Source organism: Elephas maximus, chromosome 16 (assembly GCF_024166365.1).
Source record: "Elephas maximus indicus isolate mEleMax1 chromosome 16, mEleMax1 primary haplotype, whole genome shotgun sequence".
Classification (NCBI taxonomy): domain Eukaryota; kingdom Metazoa; phylum Chordata; class Mammalia; order Proboscidea; family Elephantidae; genus Elephas; species Elephas maximus.
Window position 1 is genome coordinate 7,382,149 of NC_064834.1, and position 20,281 is coordinate 7,402,429.

The 20,281-nt window shown below is 54.1% G+C and overlaps 1 protein-coding gene across 1 annotated transcript in view; it reads left to right on the forward strand.

Moving 5' to 3' along the window:
* The first annotated feature begins 12,564 nt into the window (after positions 1-12,564).
* The window catches only part of ZCCHC24 (zinc finger CCHC-type containing 24), an 83,347-nt gene continuing 75,630 nt past the window's right edge, over positions 12,565-20,281 (forward strand). Inside the window, exon 1 of the mRNA XM_049855055.1 lies at positions 12,565-12,900. Coding sequence (XP_049711012.1) covers positions 12,655-12,900 — 246 coding nt within the window. The 5' untranslated portion in view covers positions 12,565-12,654. The remainder of the gene's footprint in view (positions 12,901-20,281) is intronic.

A 20,281-nucleotide genomic window follows, 5' to 3' on the forward strand; every position in this document is an offset into this window, starting at 1 on the left:
GTGCCCAGGTACCACCACCGACCGCTCTGGCTGAGGTCACAACAGAGGGTCCTGGACAGAGCAGGAGAAAAAACTGTAGAACAGAAAACCAAATTCACAAAAAAGACCAGACTTACTGGTCTGACAGAGACTGGAGGAATCCCAGAGACTGTGGCTTTAAGACACCTTTCTGAACTGGAACTGATGGCCAGAGACCACCTTCCCACCAAACCATAGACAGACCCATAAAATAAACAATAACACCCAAAAGGAAGGTGTTCCTTAGAACAATCAATTATGTGAGATCAGAAGGGCAACATTTGCCCAAAAGCAAAGATGAGAAGGCAGGAAGGGATAGGAAATCAGGACTAAAGGAAATGGGGAAACCAGAGAAGAAATGGGGAGGGTGCTGACCCGTTGGGGGAAGGAAACCAAAGTTTTGGAACACTCCTTTACAAACTATCAAATGGAAAGTGATTTGCTCTGTAAACTTTCACCTAATGGACAATTAAAAAAAAAAAAAAAAAAAGGTTACAGCCAAGAAAACCCCATGGAGCAGTTCTACTGTGTAACACGTGAGCTGCTATGGGTCAGAATTGACTTGACAGCAACCAACAACAGCAACAATAGAAATAGACCGCCAAGCCTTTCTTCCATAGGGCCGCTGGGTGGATTTGAACCACCAACTTTTCGGTTAATAGCTGACCACAAAACAGTTGCACCACCCAGGGACCTCAGGGGCAGGGTAAAGACTCCAGACCTGCTTAGAGTGCTCTGGAAACTACTGGAGGATTTTTTTTTTTTTTTTTTTACTTTAGATGAAGGTTTACAGACCAAACTAGTTTCTCATCAAACAGTTAGTACACACATTGTTGTATGACATCAGTTAACAACCCCATGACATGTCAACACTCTCCCTTCTCAACCCTGGGTTCCCTATTACCAGCTTTCCTGTCCCCTCCTGCCTTCCAGTCCCTGTCCCAGGGCTGGTGTGCCCCTTTAGTCTTGTGTTGTTCCGTGGGCCTGTTCAATCTTTGGCTGAAGGGTGAACCTCAGGAGTGACCTCATTACTGAGCTGAAAGGATGTCTGGGGGCCATACTCTCAGGGTTTCTCCAGTCTTTGTGAGACCAGCAAGTCTGGTCTTTCTTTTTGAGTTAGGATTTTGTTCTACATTTTTCTCCAGCTCTGTCCGGGACCCTCTATTGTGATCCCTGTCAGAGCAGTCAGTGGTGGTAGCCAGGCACCATCTCGTCGTGCTGGACTCAGTCTGGTGGAAGTCGTGGTAGATGTGGTCCATTTGGACTAATCTTTCCCTTGTATCTTTAGCTTTCTTCGTCCTTCCTTGCTCCCGAAGGAATGAGACCAGTGGAGTATCCTAGATGGGTGCTCACAGGCTTTTAAAACCCCAGATGCTACTCACCAAAGTAAAATGTAGAACATATTCTTTATAATCTATGTTATGCCAATGGAGCTAGATGTTCGCCGAGACCATTTCGCCGAGACCATGGTCTCCACAGCCCTCAGCCCAGCAATTGGGTCCCTCAGGGTACTGGACGATTTTTGAGCAAGAGAGTAATAAAAAAACCCAAACCAAACCTGGTGCCGTCGAGTCGATTCCGACTCATGGTGACCCTATAGGACAGAGTAGAACTGCTCCATAGAGTTTCCAAGGAGCACCTGGTGGATTTGAACAGCTGACCCTTTGGTTAGCAGCTGTAGCACTTAACCACTATGCCACCAGGTTTCCAAGGGAGTAATAACATCTAATAAATGATTTTTTAAAACAGCGGCTTCAAACTTTCAGTCTGTCCTTAATAGTAAGAAGTAAGAAATATGATAGTTATATCATGACACTCCACTTATGTAAACGTCTGTATGCTTTCTTATAAATGAAGCAAAGTATCCAAAACAGTAACTACTTTGTGCAAAGCGTTCTGATAGTCTCAATTTTTCTGTTCTATTAAAATAAGTCAGGTCACAACCCATTAAATTACTTTCACTACCACCAATGGGTTGTAACACACAGTTTGCACAGCTTTTTAAAATATTCCCCTGGCTACTGTTATAAAATAGGCTGGGGGGAGGTGGACGAGAGGAGAAGCAGAAAGAGCACTGAGGAGGACAGTGGGTGGGACGAGGATGCTGGTAGTGGGGAGAGAGGCTGGTGGGCAGGTATGGGGTCTACTTTAGAAGCAGCACAGACAGGGCTGACTGCGTAAGGGGAGAGAGGGAGGAATTGGCTATGACTTAGTTGTTGACTTGGGTTACTGATCGCTGATGTGGGCGACCCTCAAGGATGAGCAGTCTGCAGGAGACCAAGAGCTCCCTTTGGCCATGTCAGCTCCAGCGCAATGGCACCCGTCTCAGTGGTGCCTACTCGAGGCTCAGGGAGCTTGGAGTCACCTGGAGAGAAGGCACACAACAGCTAGAAAGCAACCCCTGGGTGAAATAAGTTAAAGCTAACGTGAAAACTTAGCTAACATGTAGTCGGGGTTTACTCTGGCAGGCGCTGTGCTTAACAGCGTGACACACAGTCGTTTAATTCTCAGAGTGGTCCTATGAAATAAGTGCTATTACTAGCTACATTTAACAGAGGAGGCACAGAGAGGTTACTTTCCTTGTCCCCAGTCACACACCAATTAAGTGCCAGAGCTGAGGTTTGAACCAGGTCTGCCTGATTGCGAATGCATCATACAGCCCTGTCAGGGAACAAGGCGCTCGATGCCTCTAGTACAACTGACATGGGAGAAAGGTGTATGTGGACTTGAGGAGCCCATGACACATTGCAAAGTTGGAAAACGAAGGCAGGATTCAGATTATAAGCTTTTCTGGTAAAAATCCATGTATGTATCTATGCAGAGATACAAGGCTGTAATGCTGTATATCACAAAGTTAACACTGGTTATCACTGGCTGATGGAATTACAAGTGGTTAAAATTTTTGACACTGATAGCATATAGCCATTGTAAAATAATTTCTTTTAAAAATAGGGGGAAAAAAAAAAACGGGACAATGCCCTGCAAATAGGTGAACATACACGTTGCATACACAGGGGCAGGAAAGTACTGCGGAAGGACGAGTGGGGTGTCTCTCACAGGGGAGGCCTCAGAAGACCTGGACTCGCATCCCAGTGCTACCTGTGACTCTCTGTGTGGCCCTGCGCAAACCTCGGGCCCTCTCTGGACCACAGGCTCCTCAGAGGGGGCCCTCAGAGAAGGCACCTACCAGCAGTGGTGTACTGATAAATGGTTAACAACCAGCTGGCTTCCCCGAAACAGCCTTGATGTGTAGCGTTTGCCGATTTCTGTGGTGTAAATATTCCCACGGATTTCAGGCTACCTACGTGGCAAACGCAGCTGGCGGGGAGATGGGCACCAGCGAGCCATTTTATCAGATTTCCACCGAGTGACTACTGTGACGTAAATCACCTCAGGAGCAGAGGTCGTTGTAAAATGTAGTAAAATAATTAGGACGTGTTGAGTTTTGAGTATTTATTGCCTTTTTTAAAGTTTTATGTGGTAAATATATATAACAAAAAATTTGTCATTTTAGCCATTTTTAAGTGTACATTTCAGTGACCATATACCTTCACCATGTGGTACGAGCACCACCGCTATCCACGTCCAAGAAGTTCTCATTGCCCCAAACTTTACTTTGTTTTTAACATAATTTATTTAACTCAAAGTTTGTTTAATTTAATTTTTAGTAATGACTGTATTTAATAAATGGCTAACAAAATTCCTAGAACTTTAGCAATTGGCTCTAACGAGTCGGTGTGAACTAGTTCTAGCACACAGCCCTGCTGGGCCCTGACAGGATGGAGGTCCAAGTCAGAAAATCTATGAGCCCACTGAGGTAACTGCAGGTGGGACGCTCACACCCCGCTCGCTGGTCCCACGCCGTGTCTCAGCCCAGCTTGCGGTCCAAAAGGAGGGAGAGGAAGGAGTGCAGGCGGAGACAGACTCTAACCAGGAAGGCGAGGGGCAGGAAGGTCTGGAGGCATCAATGTTATCATGGAAGCTGTTTTTCTCTGTTTTATCAATGGCAGAGGCCAGGGAAAACAATACCCTTGGCTTGGTATCACTGCATGAACTGACAGGAAAACCCCCCAGCTGTGGGTCTCTGGCAGCTTGACCAGTCTGGAAGGGTCTGGAGTCCCTTCCCAGCTCTGCTCTCTCACACTCTGCCTGTTTCTGCATCCATATTCTACATTGCTGATCACACAGCTCAGGGTCTCGGTTTCTTCCTCTCAGAAACCTGCCTGGCCTTACAGCATTCAGAGGGAGCAGCAGCCTGCCCTCACTGTGGAGTCCCCAGCAGAGAAAAGGCCACCATCCTGCTCCTTGGGTCTGCCTGCCCGGCATGGACACCACCGTCAGGGTCATTTTCACTTCCGGAGCTGGGTAGGCGCTGAGAGTATCACCCCTCTCTGCAGATTTGGAAACTGAGGTCCAGGGAGGTCAGGGCAGCCTGCTGTGGTGGCAGAAAAGGAACTGCACACACATTTGACAAAATTTAAGTCTGGCAACATCCAGTGTCGGGGAGGGCTTGGCCACACTAGGTTGCTTATGCTGGAAACAGTGGTCAGGAACTCACAGAGAGGACATTTGTGTATCCTTCCACACAGCAAATACATACACTCAGGGGATACTCTCGCACTTGTACATGGGAAAGTTTCTAGCGGCACTGCCAGTGTCAGCTCTCCTCCACCAGGGCTGCCTTCACCTCAGTAGGCCTCTGAATCTCTGAGTTGTTCCAGACCAGACTTGACAGGCTCCTGTCTCGGAGTCTACAAACCACAAATGCTTCTCTGGGATTGTTTCTTCATTCCTTGAGTAAATAGAGGGCCTGCTCAGTTCCAGCCTTGGGTTAGGCAAAGGGGATTGCTCCTGGCCAAGGAGCTCATAGTCCATTGGTGGTGCTGGGTGGGGATTGCAGGACTGACCATTTTACAAAGACCATAATACCACATGAACAGCCAATAGTCAAGGACAAAAGAGAGAATATGGTGTGTGTGTGTGCACGCGTGCGTGCGCGTGTGTGGTAAGGGGTTGAGATCACAAAAGGCTTCTTTTTGAGAAAGTCGTTTTTCCAGCTGAGTCTTGAAGGGTGAAGTGTACTGGGAAGGCTAAAGAACGAGGCTCTTCCTGGCAAGGGAAGAGTGTGTGCAGAGGCAAGGAGGCAAGGAAGGCCTTGATGAGTGGGGACAGGCCAGCCATCTAGTTTTGCTGGAGGGCGAGGTACGCTCGTGGTCTACGCGTCGGGAGTAGCAGGAATCAGATGTCTAAAGGGCCAGGAATGCCATGTCCAGTAGGTGTGATGACTTTATCCAGTGGGCAGCCATGGAAAGATTCTAAGAAGGCAAGGAAGGCCCAGGGGGCACTGAAAGGCAGTTTCAGTCCCTCCTCACGTTTCCATTGGCCAACTTCCCTCCCGCTCTTCATGCGAACAAGACTTTTCTCAAAACAATGTAGAGAGCACAACTTTAGGGTGAGTGTCCTAGCTCCCATCTCCCAATCTCTCCGATCTCAAATACATAGGGTTGCGGAGCTGTCCCCTCTTGTCCCGGTAAGAGGACGTGCTCACATTTTGATTGCTAGTCTTCAGGGAGGCATCTTCCTGTCAGCCCTAGAAGCCTCGGGTATGTCCACTGTTTGGGGTCTGCTAAGAGGCTATTGAAAAACATACATGGCTTGTCTACTTTTTTAAGGCGACTGGATGCGAAATTGGAAGGAGGTGAAGAAATCATTGCTCCCATAGCTCGTGTGTGTGGAAGGGCCCATCTCCACCCCAGTCTTCTGGAGACTGTCCCTTATGGAGCAGGGGCCCTTCTAGGCCTGCTCCTGTGACTTCTAGGGATCAGGTTTTGCCACCTTGCCCAAGCCCATGCACGTAGGACTGGGCCGAGAGCTTCACGTCTCTGGCATCTGGGCCTGCAAACCCTCCCACCCACTGTCCCGGCTTAAAGCCAAGCAGGAACTTACTGAGGGCCTTCCAGAGATCAGGGCCATCACTGTCCACTCCTCTGCACCCTGGGATTCAGCAACAGTGGGAACATTTTACACACGAGGAAACAGGCTTGGGAAGGATGCTCAACTCACTTAGTGTCCCACAGCTAGGTAGGTGTCATGAATTGAATTGTTCCCCCCCTCCAGAAATATCTGTGAACGTGCCTAGGTCATGATTCCCTTGTATGAGTGTATGACTGCCTACCATTTTATCATCTGATGTGATTACCCTGTGTGTTTCCTAAATCCTATCACTATGATGAAATGAGATGGATTAGTGGCAGTTATATGGATGAGATATACAAGATTAGATAGTGTCTTAAGTGAATTTCTTTGAGATATAAAAGAGAGGAGTGAACAGAGAGACAGGGGACCTCATACCACTAAGAAAGTAGCACCAGGAGCAGAGCGCATCCTTTGGACCCGAGGTTCCTGTGCTGAGGTGCTCCCAGACCAAGGGAAGATTGATGACAAGGACCTTCCTCCAGAGCTGAGAGAGAGAAAGCCATCCCCTGAAGCTGACGCCCTGAATTTAGACTCGTAGCCTACTGGACAGTGAGAGAATAAACTTCTCTTTGTTAGAGCCGTCCACTTGTAGTATTTCTGTTACAGCAGCATTAGATGACTAAGACCATAGGGGACGTTTCCAAAAGCCCCCGCACTTTCCACAGCTCAGAACCTGCATGAAGTGGTAGGCCAAGCTTAGGTTCATGAACGTACTCCCCTTTGGGGTTCTGTTAGGGGGTTGGCAAGTGGCTCTGGGTGGGATCTGAAAGGGTCCAGCGACCTCTATGGTTTTACTATCTGTCCTCTACACAAAGACGTCTGGGTGAGCGAAGGTTGAAATCTACGCCTTGGCAAAGGGCTGTTCCCAAGAAAGTACACCTTGTCTTAGTCATCTAGTGCTGCTATAACAGAAATAGCACAAGTGGATGGCTTTAACAAAGAGAAATTTATTCCCTCAGAGTACAGTAGGCTAAACGTCCAAATTCACGGTGTCACCTCCAGGGGATAGCTTTCTCTCTCTGTCGGCTCTGGACGAAGGTCCTTATTATCACTCTTCTCCTGGTTGAGGAGCTTCTCAGGTACAAGGACCCCAGGTCCAAAGGATGTGCTCTGCTCCTGGTCCTGCTTTCTTGGTGGGATGAGGTTCCCCCTCTCTGCTAGCTTCCCTTTCCTTTTATCTCTTGGGAGATAAAAGGTGGTGCAGACCACACCCCAGGGAAACTCCTAAGAGGGTTACAATCCCACCCTAATTGTCTTTAACATAAAATTACAATCACAAAATGGAGGACAACCACAGAATACTGAGAATCTGGCCTAACCAAGGTAATACACACATTTTGGGGGGGACATAATTCAATCCATGACACATCTTTTAACCAAGACTTGAGCTCACTGGGTTTGGAGATAGCCTCTTCTTAATTCCACACAAAGTTACCGTATAAGTTAGAGCGTCCTGGGAGAGTGGACACAGGGCTGGATTGAAAATAGTTTTCATCTTCTGTGTCAGTCCGAGCTAAGTGTTCGCAGCAGCATGGACCACTGCCTGGAATGCTGTGTTGAGAAGGAATCCGAAGTTCCAGGAAAGAGCTCTGCAATCAGAGACATCCGTCCCGCATGGGGGTGGGGCAGTGGTGCCTGCAGGGACACTATTTGCCATTTTGTCATCTCTGCTGTAAACTGACACCTTCTGTGTCAACACGTAGTCCAAAGGAGCCCAGTGCCCAGCCCCGGCCCAGAGTGGAGGTCAGTCTCAGCCCTCCCGGCGTGCTCTTCGTCGTTTATTCCGGAGGCACGGGGTGCGGGGGGCTGGAGAGAGCGCTGGCGGTCCTTTGGCATCATAAATCACCTTAAGAGGTCTTTCAGAGAAATGCTGTTGTTGCTGGTTGCCCTACAGTTGGTTCCAGCTCCTGGTGACCCTATGTGTTACAGAGCACAACTGCTCCATAGCATTTTCTTGGCTGTAATCTTAATGGAAGCAGGCCTTTTCTGCCACGGTGCTTTTGGGTGCGTTCGAACTGCCAACATTTAGGTTAGCAGTGAGTGCAAACCATCTGTGCCAGCCAGGGACCTCAGCAGCAGTTAGTCTGCACAGGACCATGGGGCCCCCTGCTCTTCCCCTGCCCACCTCTGCCTGCCTTTCAGGTCTGCCTCGAAGGCTGGCTCTCCCGTGAAGGACCCCCTGCTTGCTCCTCATTCCAAGCTTCTCCTGCTTCTCTGAGATCAAAGCTCTTGGTTTGAAACCCCACCAAATATGCATCGAAACTGTTGCCTGGGCAACTTTAGGGGTAGGATATGTCCCTACTTGCTCCCCACCCCTTCACTCCACTGCAGATAAATTGAGCCAATATTATTACTATAATTGAAATTGTTACCCCTCCCCCCCCCCCCCATGGCTGCTTATTCCCAGCTGGCAAGGCGTCTCCACACCCACACCCCCATTCATCCCTGTCAATCACTAGAGTTTGGTAGGGGTGGGATCAACATTTCTGCTGGAGTTGAGAAAACCGAGGTTCACAGAGAGGGCAGAGACCTGCCCAAGTTCACTCGGCCAGGGGTTTACCTCCAAATCCTGTGTTCTCTCCATTGTCCCATTCTGGAGACTGTGGGGTAGATGGAGTCGCCATACAGGGAAGGGAGCAGGGGCCGGAGCCTCACCTGGGATTTCCCTCCTACCTACAGTTCTGAGGACAGTGTACGGGGTCGGAGCTGCCATACCAGGACCAGTGGAGGGAGAGCTAGGACATGGCAGCAGACCAGGCACAGAGCCTTAGCTATCAGACTGACCGGGCGACCCTGGGCAAGCCCCTTCCTTCTCTTGGACTTGGTGCCTTCTCCTCTGTAAACTGAGGGCTTGGGCCAGGACCTCTGACGTTTTAAATGCAGGGCTTCTTGCTGTGTATATATATGACAGTGAGGGGGGAGGCATGGGGTTGGGGTCTAGCCCAGTCTTCTGAGCCGGGTACCTGGGCTTCTGAAACCTTTCAGGTCACTCACCCCCACCACCACCCCATCACACAGGAGGTGCTGCCTCAGGGAATTCTGGGGTACACATGCCCCAGGCTAGCTGAGGAGCTGGCAGTCACTCAGGTCGGTCAGCAGCTCTCCAGGCAAGCTGCCTGCCTGCCAGTCGCTCGTAAGTATTGATCACCTACTGGGTACAGAGCCCATGTGCTGGGCAGGTGTGCTGTGGCAAGGACGGGGCGGGGGAGTACAAAATGAAAGAAGTCATTCAAGCCTTAAAAACCAAAAACGCCAAACCTGTTGCCATGGAGTAGGAAGTAGAACTGCTCTATGAAGTTTTCTTGGCTATAGTCTTTATGGAAACAGATCCCCAGGTCTCTCCTCTGCAGTGCCACAGCGTGGGTTCAAACCGTCAACCTTTAGGTTAGCAGCTGAGCGCAAACCATTTGCGTCACCCAGGGACCTTATTCAGGCCTTAGAGGGGAGCATCATCTGGCCATCCCTCTATCTATCGGAGTGGCGAACATTTTTGGAGTGTCCTGTGCACCAGGCCCTGTGTAGGAACCACGGAGAGAGGGGAGAGGGAAGAAGGGGTAGAGGCCCTCAGTGTAGGCACCAGGTATGACGAGCACCCTCCCAGCACCCAGTCACTTGTAACTGGTCTTGAAGAAAGATATGGGAACCCCAGAGAAAACACCTCCCCAAGCAGGTGTCACATTGGTGATCTCAGGCTCAGAACCATGATGCAGGCGTTTTGTTTGGTGGGCACATTAGTTCTCCTACGGCCTTATACCTGGTGGTTACCTGCCTGACCCCTAAGGAATCTGCACCGCAGCCTAGTGAAAATGCCAGCACTTCGAAACAACAGGGCTTAACCCTCATGCAGAAGGGGAGCAGAAGACAGACAGCCCTGGCCTGGGCCTGGGGTGCTGCACCTCAGGGTCCCCCGGGCTCCCCAACCACCTGCTTGTCCATTGGAAGATGTCCCCTTTGTGAACAGGAGTTTTCTCTATAAAATCCGGGGAAAGCCTAGATCAGTGATTCCAAGTCCTACCCTCTCCCCCCACTTCAGAACCTCAAAGGCAAAGTCCTGGAGGTGACCCCAAATATTTCCAAGAGTGAAGTGGTTCTCACATTTATTCCCCACAAACATGTACTTCTCTCCAAGCAAATAGGTTTAATCCTGTTTAAAAATATAAAGAGTGGGTACTGTGTATAGCTGTGTCTTTGATGAATAAAACTGTTCAGATACAATTGTTTGTATGAATAATTGCAAATTGTTTGATAGACAAAATCCTTGAAGACATGGAGATTTGGGCAGAATAAAATCAAAGGGGTTCTTGGTTGGTGACGCGGTGGGAAACGCCACTGAAGTTTTTTCTGGTCCAAGCACCCAAAGGCGTGCCCTCAGTGCCCTGCGTCTAAAAGGTAATGGGGGAAATCTTCGTGGGGGATGGGGAGCTGACGTTTACCTTTTGATTACCAAGCTGGTAAATCACAAACATCCCTGGAGGTAGGACGGTGACCGCCCCCATTTCACAGGGGAGAAAACGGGTTCCTCGAAGAGGGGTCAGGAGCCAAGCCGAGGTCACTCAGCTGGAAGGTGGCCGAGCTGGCACTTGAACGGCAGGCGGAACCGCTCCAGAGCCAGGTTTGAGGTGGGAAAGGTGACTCGGGTCCCGGCCAGGGGATCTGTTCTGCCCGGTGGGCACCGTGCGGCTGTGCCTCGCGCCTGGGTTCCCGGCGCTGACGCAAAATGGGGCGGGGGACGACTAGACACTGACAGGATGAACCACCCCTGGCTTCCGGGTGTGTCCAGGGGAGACAGGGGGCGGGGGCCAGCTGGGCCGCCCGAGGGTGGGTGACAGCCGCTTTTCTGCGTCCCTGGGCCCTGTCTGCGTTCCTGGCGACCAGCCGAGGCTCCTGGCACCGGGCGAGGAGCAGGCTGGGGTCCGGGGCCAGGGCGGTGGGCTGTGGCGGGAGGCGAGGATAGCCCAGAGCAGAAATAGGAGAAGGGAGAAGGCGAGGGGGAAGGCGAAGGAAGGGGGCGTGGAGTCCTTCCTGGGGCAGGAATCCTGGCCCCTTCGGCGAGCCGGCCCGCAAAGCGATTCTGCAGATGGAAGGAATTAAGTGGGAGTGGGAGTGGGAGGGTCCTACGGTGACAGCGAGGGGAGGCTGGGAGGGTGGAAGAAATGTGCGTGCGTGCATGTGTCTGTACACGCGTGTGTGCGCGCGTGTGCGTTCGTGTGTGTGTGCGCGCGAGTGTGCCCGCGCGCGCGTGTGTGTGCGTGTGCGTGTGTGTGCGCACGCGTGTGTGCGTGTGTGCGTGTGCGTGTGTGTGCATGTGCGTGTGCGCGCGCGCGCGTGTGTGTGTGCATGTGCGTGTGTGTGCGCGCGCGTGTGTGCATGTGCGTGTGTGCCTGGGAGAGGAGGGGTGACACAGATAAAGCTCCACCGGACTAGACGGGAATATAGAAAGACGAGAGGGAGACCGAGCCACAGAGAGACGAGGGACCCAGGGAGATGTCACTCTAAGAGAGAGGAGAGAGTGTGGGAAAGGAAAGAAGAAAGGAGAGAGTGAAAAATGAAACAACTGGAGAGAACTTGGAAAGGAGAGACAGAAAAGAGCAGATAACTGAGCGAGACCACACGGACTGGGCCGGGGCGGTGCGGAGCTCTCCACAGGCTCCCGGAGAGGGGCCGGGAGGGGGCGGGGCCGGGGGCGGGGTCGTGGGGCGGGGCGGTGCAGACCCACTCGCCCGACGCTCCCATGCAGATGAGCCCCGCTTCGCTCCTGACCCCGCCTAGCTGTTCATATTCAATGAGACAGCCAGTGAAGGGCGAGGACGGGGCGGGGGGGGGGCCGTGGGCGTGGCCGCCGTGGACTCCACCTCCTAGCGGCTGCTGCGGGGTCAGCAGTGAGGCAGATAGCGGACCGCCTGGCGGGCCGGCCGGGAGGAGGCGGGTCAGGGGCGGGGCCGTGGGCGGGGCCCGGTTCGGGGCGGGGCTGTGGGCGGGACCACCGTGGACCCCACCCGCTAGCGGCCGCCGCAGGGTCAGCAGGGAGGCAGATAGCGGACCGCCGGGTGGGCCGGCCGGGAGGGCGGGGCGGGGCCTTGGGCGGGTCCGGGGCGGGGCGGGGCCGTGGGCGGGCCCGGGAGGAGGCGGGTGCTGGTCCGGGGCGGGGCGGGGCCGTGGGCGGGGCCGCCCTGGACCCCACCCCCGAGCGGCCGCCGCAGGGTCAGCAGGGAGGCAGATAGCGGACCGCCGGGCGGGCCGGCCGGGGGGCGGTGCCGTGGGCGGTGCCGTGGGCGGTGCGGGGCGGGGCCGTGGGCGGGGCCGGGAGGAGGCGGGGCCGGGCCCGGGGCGGGGCGGGGCTGTGGGCCGGGCCGCCGCGGGGTCAGCGGGGAGGCAGATAGCGGACCGCCGGGCCGGGGCGGGGCGCGCGGGCGGCGCAGGGGCGGGGCCGAAAGTTTCCTCCCAACTTTCGCTGCCTCCTTCCTCCGCGCGCGCCGGGGCTGCAGTCGGGGGAGGCGGCGGCGACGGCGGCTGCGGCGGCGCGGGGCGCGGGGCGCGGGGCGATCGCCGTCGGGGCTCGGGAGGCGGGCAGCGGGCGCAGGCTCCCCGGTGCCCGCCCCTCCGCTGACGGGGGGCGCGAGCGGGCGGCCGGGGAGGGGCCGGCGCCGCGGCCGCCGCAAGATGAGCCTGCTGTCGGCCATCGACACGAGCGCCGCCTCGGTGTACCAGCCGGCCCAGCTGCTCAACTGGGTCTACCTGTCGCTGCAGGACACGCACCAGGCGAGCGCCTTCGACGCCTTCCGGCCCGAGCCGCCCGCCGGCGCCGCGCCCCCGGAGCTGGCCTTCAGCAAGGGCCGCCCGGAGCAGCTGGGCTCGCCCCTGCACTCCAGCTATCTCAACAGCTTCTTCCAGCTGCAGCGCGGAGAGGTGGGTGCTCCGCGCGCCCCCGCCCTCCGCCCGAGCGCGCCGGGCCGGGTCCGATCCGCCCGCTCTGCCCGGCCCGGCCCGGCCCGGCCGGGCTCGGCTCCGCCACGCTCGCCGCCCGAAGGCCCCGGGGCGCCGGGAGCACGTCAGCGCCCGGCTGAGCCCTGAGCCCGGTGCAGCCCAGGCCCCGGCGGGGCCCTGTCGCCCCCGTCCCAGCCTGGGCGTCCTGCCCGAAGGGGGCTGCAGGGGGCCGGCGGCACGGGGCTCCGGCTTCTCCGCAGACAGCCCGGGCACGGCCGGGGCGGGGAGCCCCTTCCAAGTGTCCTTCCCACGTCCAACCCCATCCCCCCCTGGCTGCTGCTGGCGGGGACCGAGAGTGCGGATTCTGCTCCGAACTCCTCCAGAGGCGCCTAAAATCTGTTTTCTCCTCCGACCCCTGCGGCTCCCGACCCGAAGGGCCGGGTGGGGAGCAGTGACTCGCCCACAGGGCTTTTCCTGCTGTTTTCACACGGGGACCCCCAGACACATCCTCCAACCGCCGCCCTCCCCCAACCACATAGGAAGTGGATTTTGAGGGCTTGACCCCGCAGACTGCGCTGTCCTCCGCCCTCCCAGCCTGGAAGGAAATGAAAGGGAAATCCTCTTGAGCTCTTGGAAGGGGGGCGAGATAGGGGAAGAGTTTCCAGCTGCCCAGCGCCTTCTTCTGAAACCTGGGCCGGCTGCTTTGCAAAGTCCGCCTGTTGGGTGGATTCAGTTACAAAGTCGACGGGGCCGTGCATCTTGCCCGGCCAGACAAATACACAAATCGCTATGACCTCCCAGCCCTTTTGAGGGGTCTTCTCCAGAGCCTTCCCAGAGATACCCCTCCTCTCTCCTTTCGGCTGCACCCCTCCTCCTCCCTACCCCACTTAGACCTGTCTGCCTCCTTTGGGACTTTATTGCAGACACCCTCTGTGCCCTTCACTCCACTCTCCCCTTCTGGCAGCTCTCTGCAAAGTGGGGGGTAGGAGGAAGCACAGGCGGGTCACACACGTGGGGGTCACTGTCCTTCTAGACCTAGGCCCATGGTCAGTTTTAGGAGAGCTAGGCCTGAAATGAGTTGGGTGAGAAGGCCTGGGTGTGTATGGGGTGTGCTGGGGATGAGGGACAGGCAGGGGCGGCCTTGTTTAGCCTCATGTGATCAACTCTGCCACTGTTGACTCAGCTCCCACTGTGTGCCAGGCCTGGGACTAGAGAGTGCCCTCCAGATGGTCCCTGTCTGGGGGAGACATGGGCATATACAGCACTGGTCTAAGACCCAGAGGTGGGCGAGCACTGGCGACGCTGAGGGAAGGAGTGAGTGACCTGTGTGGATGGACAGAGATGGTGTGTGAGGGGGGAGGGTACAGCTGAGGGAGATGAGCCTGGAGAGGTACCCTTTGGTATCAGGTCAAAGTGTTTGTAGCTGAAGCTCTTTGTAAACTGTAAAGCGCTCTCTCCATGTGAGGAATTGCTCTTGACTGGGAATCTTTCTTTATTATAAGAGACTTTGCCTCATCAGGGAACTGGATTCAGGTGACAAGTAACTTTGGAGAAAAGTTTGTGGGGTGCTTCTTCAGGGCCAAGGTCTTTTTGGTTATTTATTCTCTTACCAAACTTTTGTTGAGTTCACTGTAGGCCCCTGGGGATTCAGGGTCATAGGCTGATGGGGGCCACAGAGAAGTGGACAGACAAGATGATACAATACGAATGGTGAGGGATTAGATGGGGTGCTGTGGGAGTGCCAAGGGGGCTCCTCATCCAGGGAGGAGGGTGACCATGGCCCACAAGTCAAGTGGGGGTCCCTAATCAGTCTCTCTGGCCTCCTTCTGTGCCCACCCTATGGTGGCCTTGTTCCTCCCAGTGTCCCCACCGAGAGGCCTGGGAGTTTTGACCATCAAGAGCCCCCTGTGGGAGGAGAATGTTGTACCTCTTGGGAATATCTGGCATCCAGGGTCTCAGCGAGAATTGTCTCTGTCGCTTCGTTGCTGCTTCCCTCAGTTTCCCCATAAAGAGACAGATTCCTTTTCTGTGGCCAGTGTAGAAGGAGCTGGTAAAGGTTACCCAGAGCAATGATGGGAAAAGTCTCTCATGACCTGACTTTGGGAACTCCCTGTCTCTCTCTGGGCCTCAGTTTACTCATATGATAAATTTAGTCTCTACTATCCCCCAGAGTGGAAACCCTGGTAGCATAGTGGTCAAGAGCTATGGCTGCTAGCCAAAAGGTCAGCAGTTTGAATCTACCGGGTGCTCCTTGGAAACTCTATGGGGTGGTTCTACTCTGTCCTGTAGGGTCAGTATGAGTTGGAATCGACTCGACGGCAATGGGTTTGGTTTTTTTTTTTTTTTATCCCCCAGAGTGGTGCATGTGGGGTCTGAGAGTTGTATATACAGGAGAGGATCTGCCTGCAGACAGACTGGATTAGAGGGGGCAAGAGGGGCTTCTCTTAGGCTCACAGGCCAGAGGCTTTCTTGGAGAGGCTGGAGGACTGTGCCTGCTGACTTCCGGAAGACTTTCTTGGCTTCAGACCCACTCACCCTCACCCCCCACCTGCTTCGCCTCCTAAACCCTCTTGGAGCCCCAGCTGTGCTACTGGGGACAGGCCTTTCCTGCATCCAGGGCTTAGCTGGTGACCTAATATGGCCCCAAAATAGCAACTGGCTGAGAAGGCAAGAAAAAATACCCCCACTCAATGTTGCCGACGGGATTGTTGGAGAAGAAACCAGTCGTGTGTGGGCCCAAGGGGACTCTACAAGGGACCCAGGGGGCCTAGGAGCGTCACCATTCTGTGCAAGACCTGGCAGGCCTGGTGGCAGTGCCTGTGGATGTGACTTGCATGCTGACTGCTGACTGTGGCCTGTCTGCGCCAACCCCTATGCCAAGAGCCCACCCCCTCCTGCACCACCCCTAGGCTGCTCCCACCACAATAGCAAAATGCTATGAATGCAGCTGGGATTTGGGGGGGTGTGAGGACATGGGGGCACAGAAGCCCATTGTGCCCCTGGAACCTCACTCTGGGGGCTGAAGATAAGCCAAGAGTTCTGAGTGGAACACTGGCCCTGGGAGCGGAGAAAAGAGAGATGGCAAGGTTCACACGCGTGTGCAGAAACAAGCACCAGGAGGTGACTGAACTCTTACTGAGGGCATGGGGATGGTGAGGGTGGTCTTGAAAGGCCTCTGGGTCTAGAAACTGGGCCTTGTGCTTCACAGACCCCCCCTTGCCCCCAGATATCCTGCCAAGGCACTTGGCACTGGTCTGCACACTTGGGTCCCGAATCCTCTGAGAAGATGTGGAAAGTTGTAGCCTTCCTCCAGAAACGTTTTCATCCATACGCAATTCTCCACACAGTTTCAGGCGGCCATGAATCCCGGATTCCAAATCCTGATCCTCTGGCAACAACTATGTGTCTTTGGAGAGAGACTGCTGAGGCTCTTGGGTGAGCCCCCCACCTCTGCAGATACCCAAGGAAGGCAGTTCTTAGAGGGAGTGGGACTTGGGCCAGATGGGGATCTGCCCTGCCAAGTTTTGTTTGGAATTTAAATCCACAGCAGTGTGGGGCTGTGAGATTTCTCCTTGGGAAAAGTACTGCTACCCCCTTGAGGAGCGCTAGCTCTTGGGCCCCTGGGAGGGGTGCACAGGCCCCCTCCCTGGTAGTCCCTACACCCCCCTCAAGGGGACCAGTGGCTGCCCCACTCTATTCAGCCTGGCCCTGTGACAGCTGTTTCCTTTCCCTTTTCCTCCAGGGACATATGTGGCCTGCAGATGTGGCCCTACTGTCAAGCTACGCTTTGTAGGGTGAGGGAAGGGCTTTGCTGTTTGGGAAGCACAGCATGGTGTTCTCTTGGAAACATAGCGCCCACTAGCACAGTCAAGGCCCTGAGGAGTTCTGAAGCACAAAACCTGCCCAACATTTCCCATATCTCTTGGACCAGAGAATGCTAGTGTCCTCTGACGTCTCTGGGTCCAGGAGCTGCTCCCCCGAGAGGCAGACCTCTTCCTTGTTGAACAGTTCCAACCCTTAGGAAGCTCTTTAGCCAGGAACTGGGGCACCCTCCCAGGATTCTAGCATTATCTTCTGTAGCACCGAAGACCCCCTCCTCTTCCCTGCTCTGGTCAGCCCCTTGGAGATTGGAGAAGAACAGCAAGGGTGTCATAAAGCGTACCAGACAGCCTCCTCCCGGAGCCTTGAGCCCTTCTCAGAGACATGGCAACTGGAACCCTCAGAGGAGCAGCTGTGGGTCCTGCTCTAACAAGTCCCTAGGTCTTTTTTTTTTTTTTAAGTTGTACTTTAGATGAAGGTTTATAGAACAAACTCATTTCTCATCAAACAGTACACACATTGCTGTATGACATCGGTTATCAACCCCACGACATGTCAACGCTCTCCCTTCTTAACCCTGGGTTCCGTATTACCAGCTTTCCTGTTTCCTCCTGCTTTCCAGTCCCTGCCCCAGGGCTGGCACACCCCTTTAGTCTTGTGTTGTTCCGTGGGCCCGTTCAGTCTTTGGCTGAAGGGTGAACCTCAGGAGTGACCTCATTACTGAGCTGAAAGGGTGTCCGAGGGCCATACTCTCAGGGTTTCTCCAGTCTCTGTCAGGCCAGCAAATCTGGTCATTTTCTGTGAGTTAGAATTTTGTTCTACATTTTCCCCAGCTCTGTCCAGCACCTTCCATTGTGATCCCTGTCAGAGCAGTCAGTGATGGTAGCTGGGCACCATCTAGTTGTACTGGACTCAGCCTGGTGGTGGCCATGGTAGATGTGGTCCATTGGTCCAAGTCCCCAGGTCTTGACCATTTTCTGAGGGTTTAGTGTATCACCTGTGCCCTTGATGAGAGGCACCTGGCCAGTGAGGACGTGTAGAAAAAAACCCATTTCTGCCTGAGCATGGGAAGTTTGCCTCACTGGGGCCCAGAGTGGGGTTCAGGAGCTGAAGTTGGTTGCCATCGCTCTTTACTGTTGTGATCTGGGTGCGATGGTGGTGGGGGCAGCCTCAGGCCCCAGGAGGAATGGGTGTTCTAACCCAGCCACGAGTTTGGAGGATGCATCAGCCTCGTTGGCCACCCTTGGGAAGCTGGGTTGTGACTCAGGCAGGGAGGACCCTCATTTGAGGGCCTGTTGGCAGAGGTGGACTGGTGCTCTGTCTTTCAAATTCAGTTGACTGGGCGGGCCTGGGGCTTAGAGGAGCAAAGACCACACCTCATGGCCCCTCTGAGTCAAGTGGAGGGAGGAAAATAGGCTGCATTAGTCATTCGTGATTTGTAGCAGGAGAGAGCCAGGCACTGTTGGCACCAAGAGGAGGGGCCCTGCAGAGAAGACGGCTGTTGGGGTAGCAGTCCCTTACACTTGGGTGGCACTTGGTTTTTGGCATATCTTTCTTCATAGCTCCCATTTTGCAGAAAACAGGCCTGGAAGCCTCCCAGCAAGTTAGGGGCAGAGCTAGATCTAGAATGTTTCTGTGTCCAGCTACCAGTTCTCACTGTGGCCCATTCTGCAGCTGGTCCCAGGATGGCCCTCACCTGGATCATTCCCTGGGCTACAGTCTAGGGCAGGCAGTAAGTGGGGCAGTCTATCAAGCCTCAGTGCCTCTGATGTTTTGGTTCTGATCCCAAACCCTTTGAAGGATGATGGGCATTGGTCATGGGTACTGGGTTTGCTCCCATGTCCCTGCTCCAGCCACTCCCTGGAGGCCCAACATGGGCTCCATGGGGCATGAGCCCAAGGCTGGCCTGGCTAAGAGAGGCAGACAGGTGCTGAGCACTTCCTAGTGTTTTTGTGCCCATACTATGACCTGTGCACAGCATCCCCGTTTTCCAGATGGGGAAACTGAGTCACTTCAAGAGGAAGATGATATGTTCAGTGACTTAGTGGCAGAACTCAGGCACTAGCCTCGGCCTCAGGATGCTTGATCTAGCGTGTGTGTGTATAATCTTTTATTCTCTTTCCTTTTCTGGCCTTGCTGGTCTACCTGAGCTTTCTGAAAACACCAACTAGTCCCACTCTTCCAAGCTTTTGTATTTGCTCCTGCTTCTACCCAAAATATCATTCCCTGCCGTTGACAGATTCCAACTTACTTCTCTATGACTTAGCTGGATCATAAAGCTTTACCAGACTGGCATGGAAAGCAAACTTTCTCCAGCTTCTGTGTCCTGTGACAGACCAGTTTATATGCTGCTGGTAAAGTATATCAGGACCATTGCTCTTGCTGACCATTTGCAACATATGTGTCTGTCTCGATAGCTAAATTGTCAGTTCTCCGAGAGTAGGAATCTTATCTTTTCCCACTTAGCAGCCCTAGCATCCAATGCTTAGTCAGTGCCTAGAACATACTAGGTGCTCAGTTGACATCCGCCAGATGGATGGATAGATAGTTGGGTGGATGGAGGATAGATGGATGACTTGACCTGAAGTCGTTCCTTCTCCCTTCAGTCTCCATGCTTGTGGCTCTAAGAATGCTCTCCTCAGTCTCTTAGCCATTTTTTTTTTATCTCGCAGAAGAGATTTTTACTGATTGCTTGATTGATTAGAATGAGCTAACTTGAGAGATGGTGAACCCTCTGTTCATAGAGGTGTCTGAGCATAGGTGTGCTGATGGTTCTTGATCTTTCTTGTTTACGGACCTCTTTGAGACTGTGAAGACAGCTAGAGATCGTCTCCTCTCCAAAACGCAGAATGCAAGCGCACCTGCGCATGCGTACACAACGTTAGCGTGGCATTTCCGGGGGATCATGGCCCCTTGTATTGACGACAGACCCCATGGCAAGGCCACCAGCTATGGAGGTTGCAAACCTCAGTGGTACCCCAGACTGGCTAAATGTTAGGTCCCTTCTAGTCCTGGGATTCTTGGATTCATGCTTTCTGCTTTCATCCAACAAAAATATTCTGGAAGCAAGAGGCACCCAGTCCCTAGTGTGTACACTCTAGCTGGACGGAGAGCGTAGAGCTGTGAAGCAGGGGCACGTATCAGGTGAGTGGTGGCCCAGACGGGAGCTGGAGGAACTGAGGGGGGCAGGAAGAGGCCAGAGGTCTCCCCTGAGTCTTCTCTGCTTTGTCCTGCTGTCACTGTCTGCTCCGCCATCGCCTGGTCCTTCCACCTTTGCCTTCTGCCCATTCCTCCCACCAAAAAGAACTCGGGCTTCTTGTGTGAGTTAGAATCCACTGGCTTTTATTGAGCACTGGCCGTGTAGACAAAGGAAATGCACTTTCCATGCCCCCAAGAGGCCACGACTGCCCTTGGAGGTGCTGGGTGAAGGGGTGCCGCCTCAGTCACGGCCAGCCCTGCAGCCTCCCTGGGCCACAGGGCAGCTTCGAGCCTCAGACACAAGCACAGGGCCTGGGTCTGACCACCATCAGGTGTGGTGTCATTT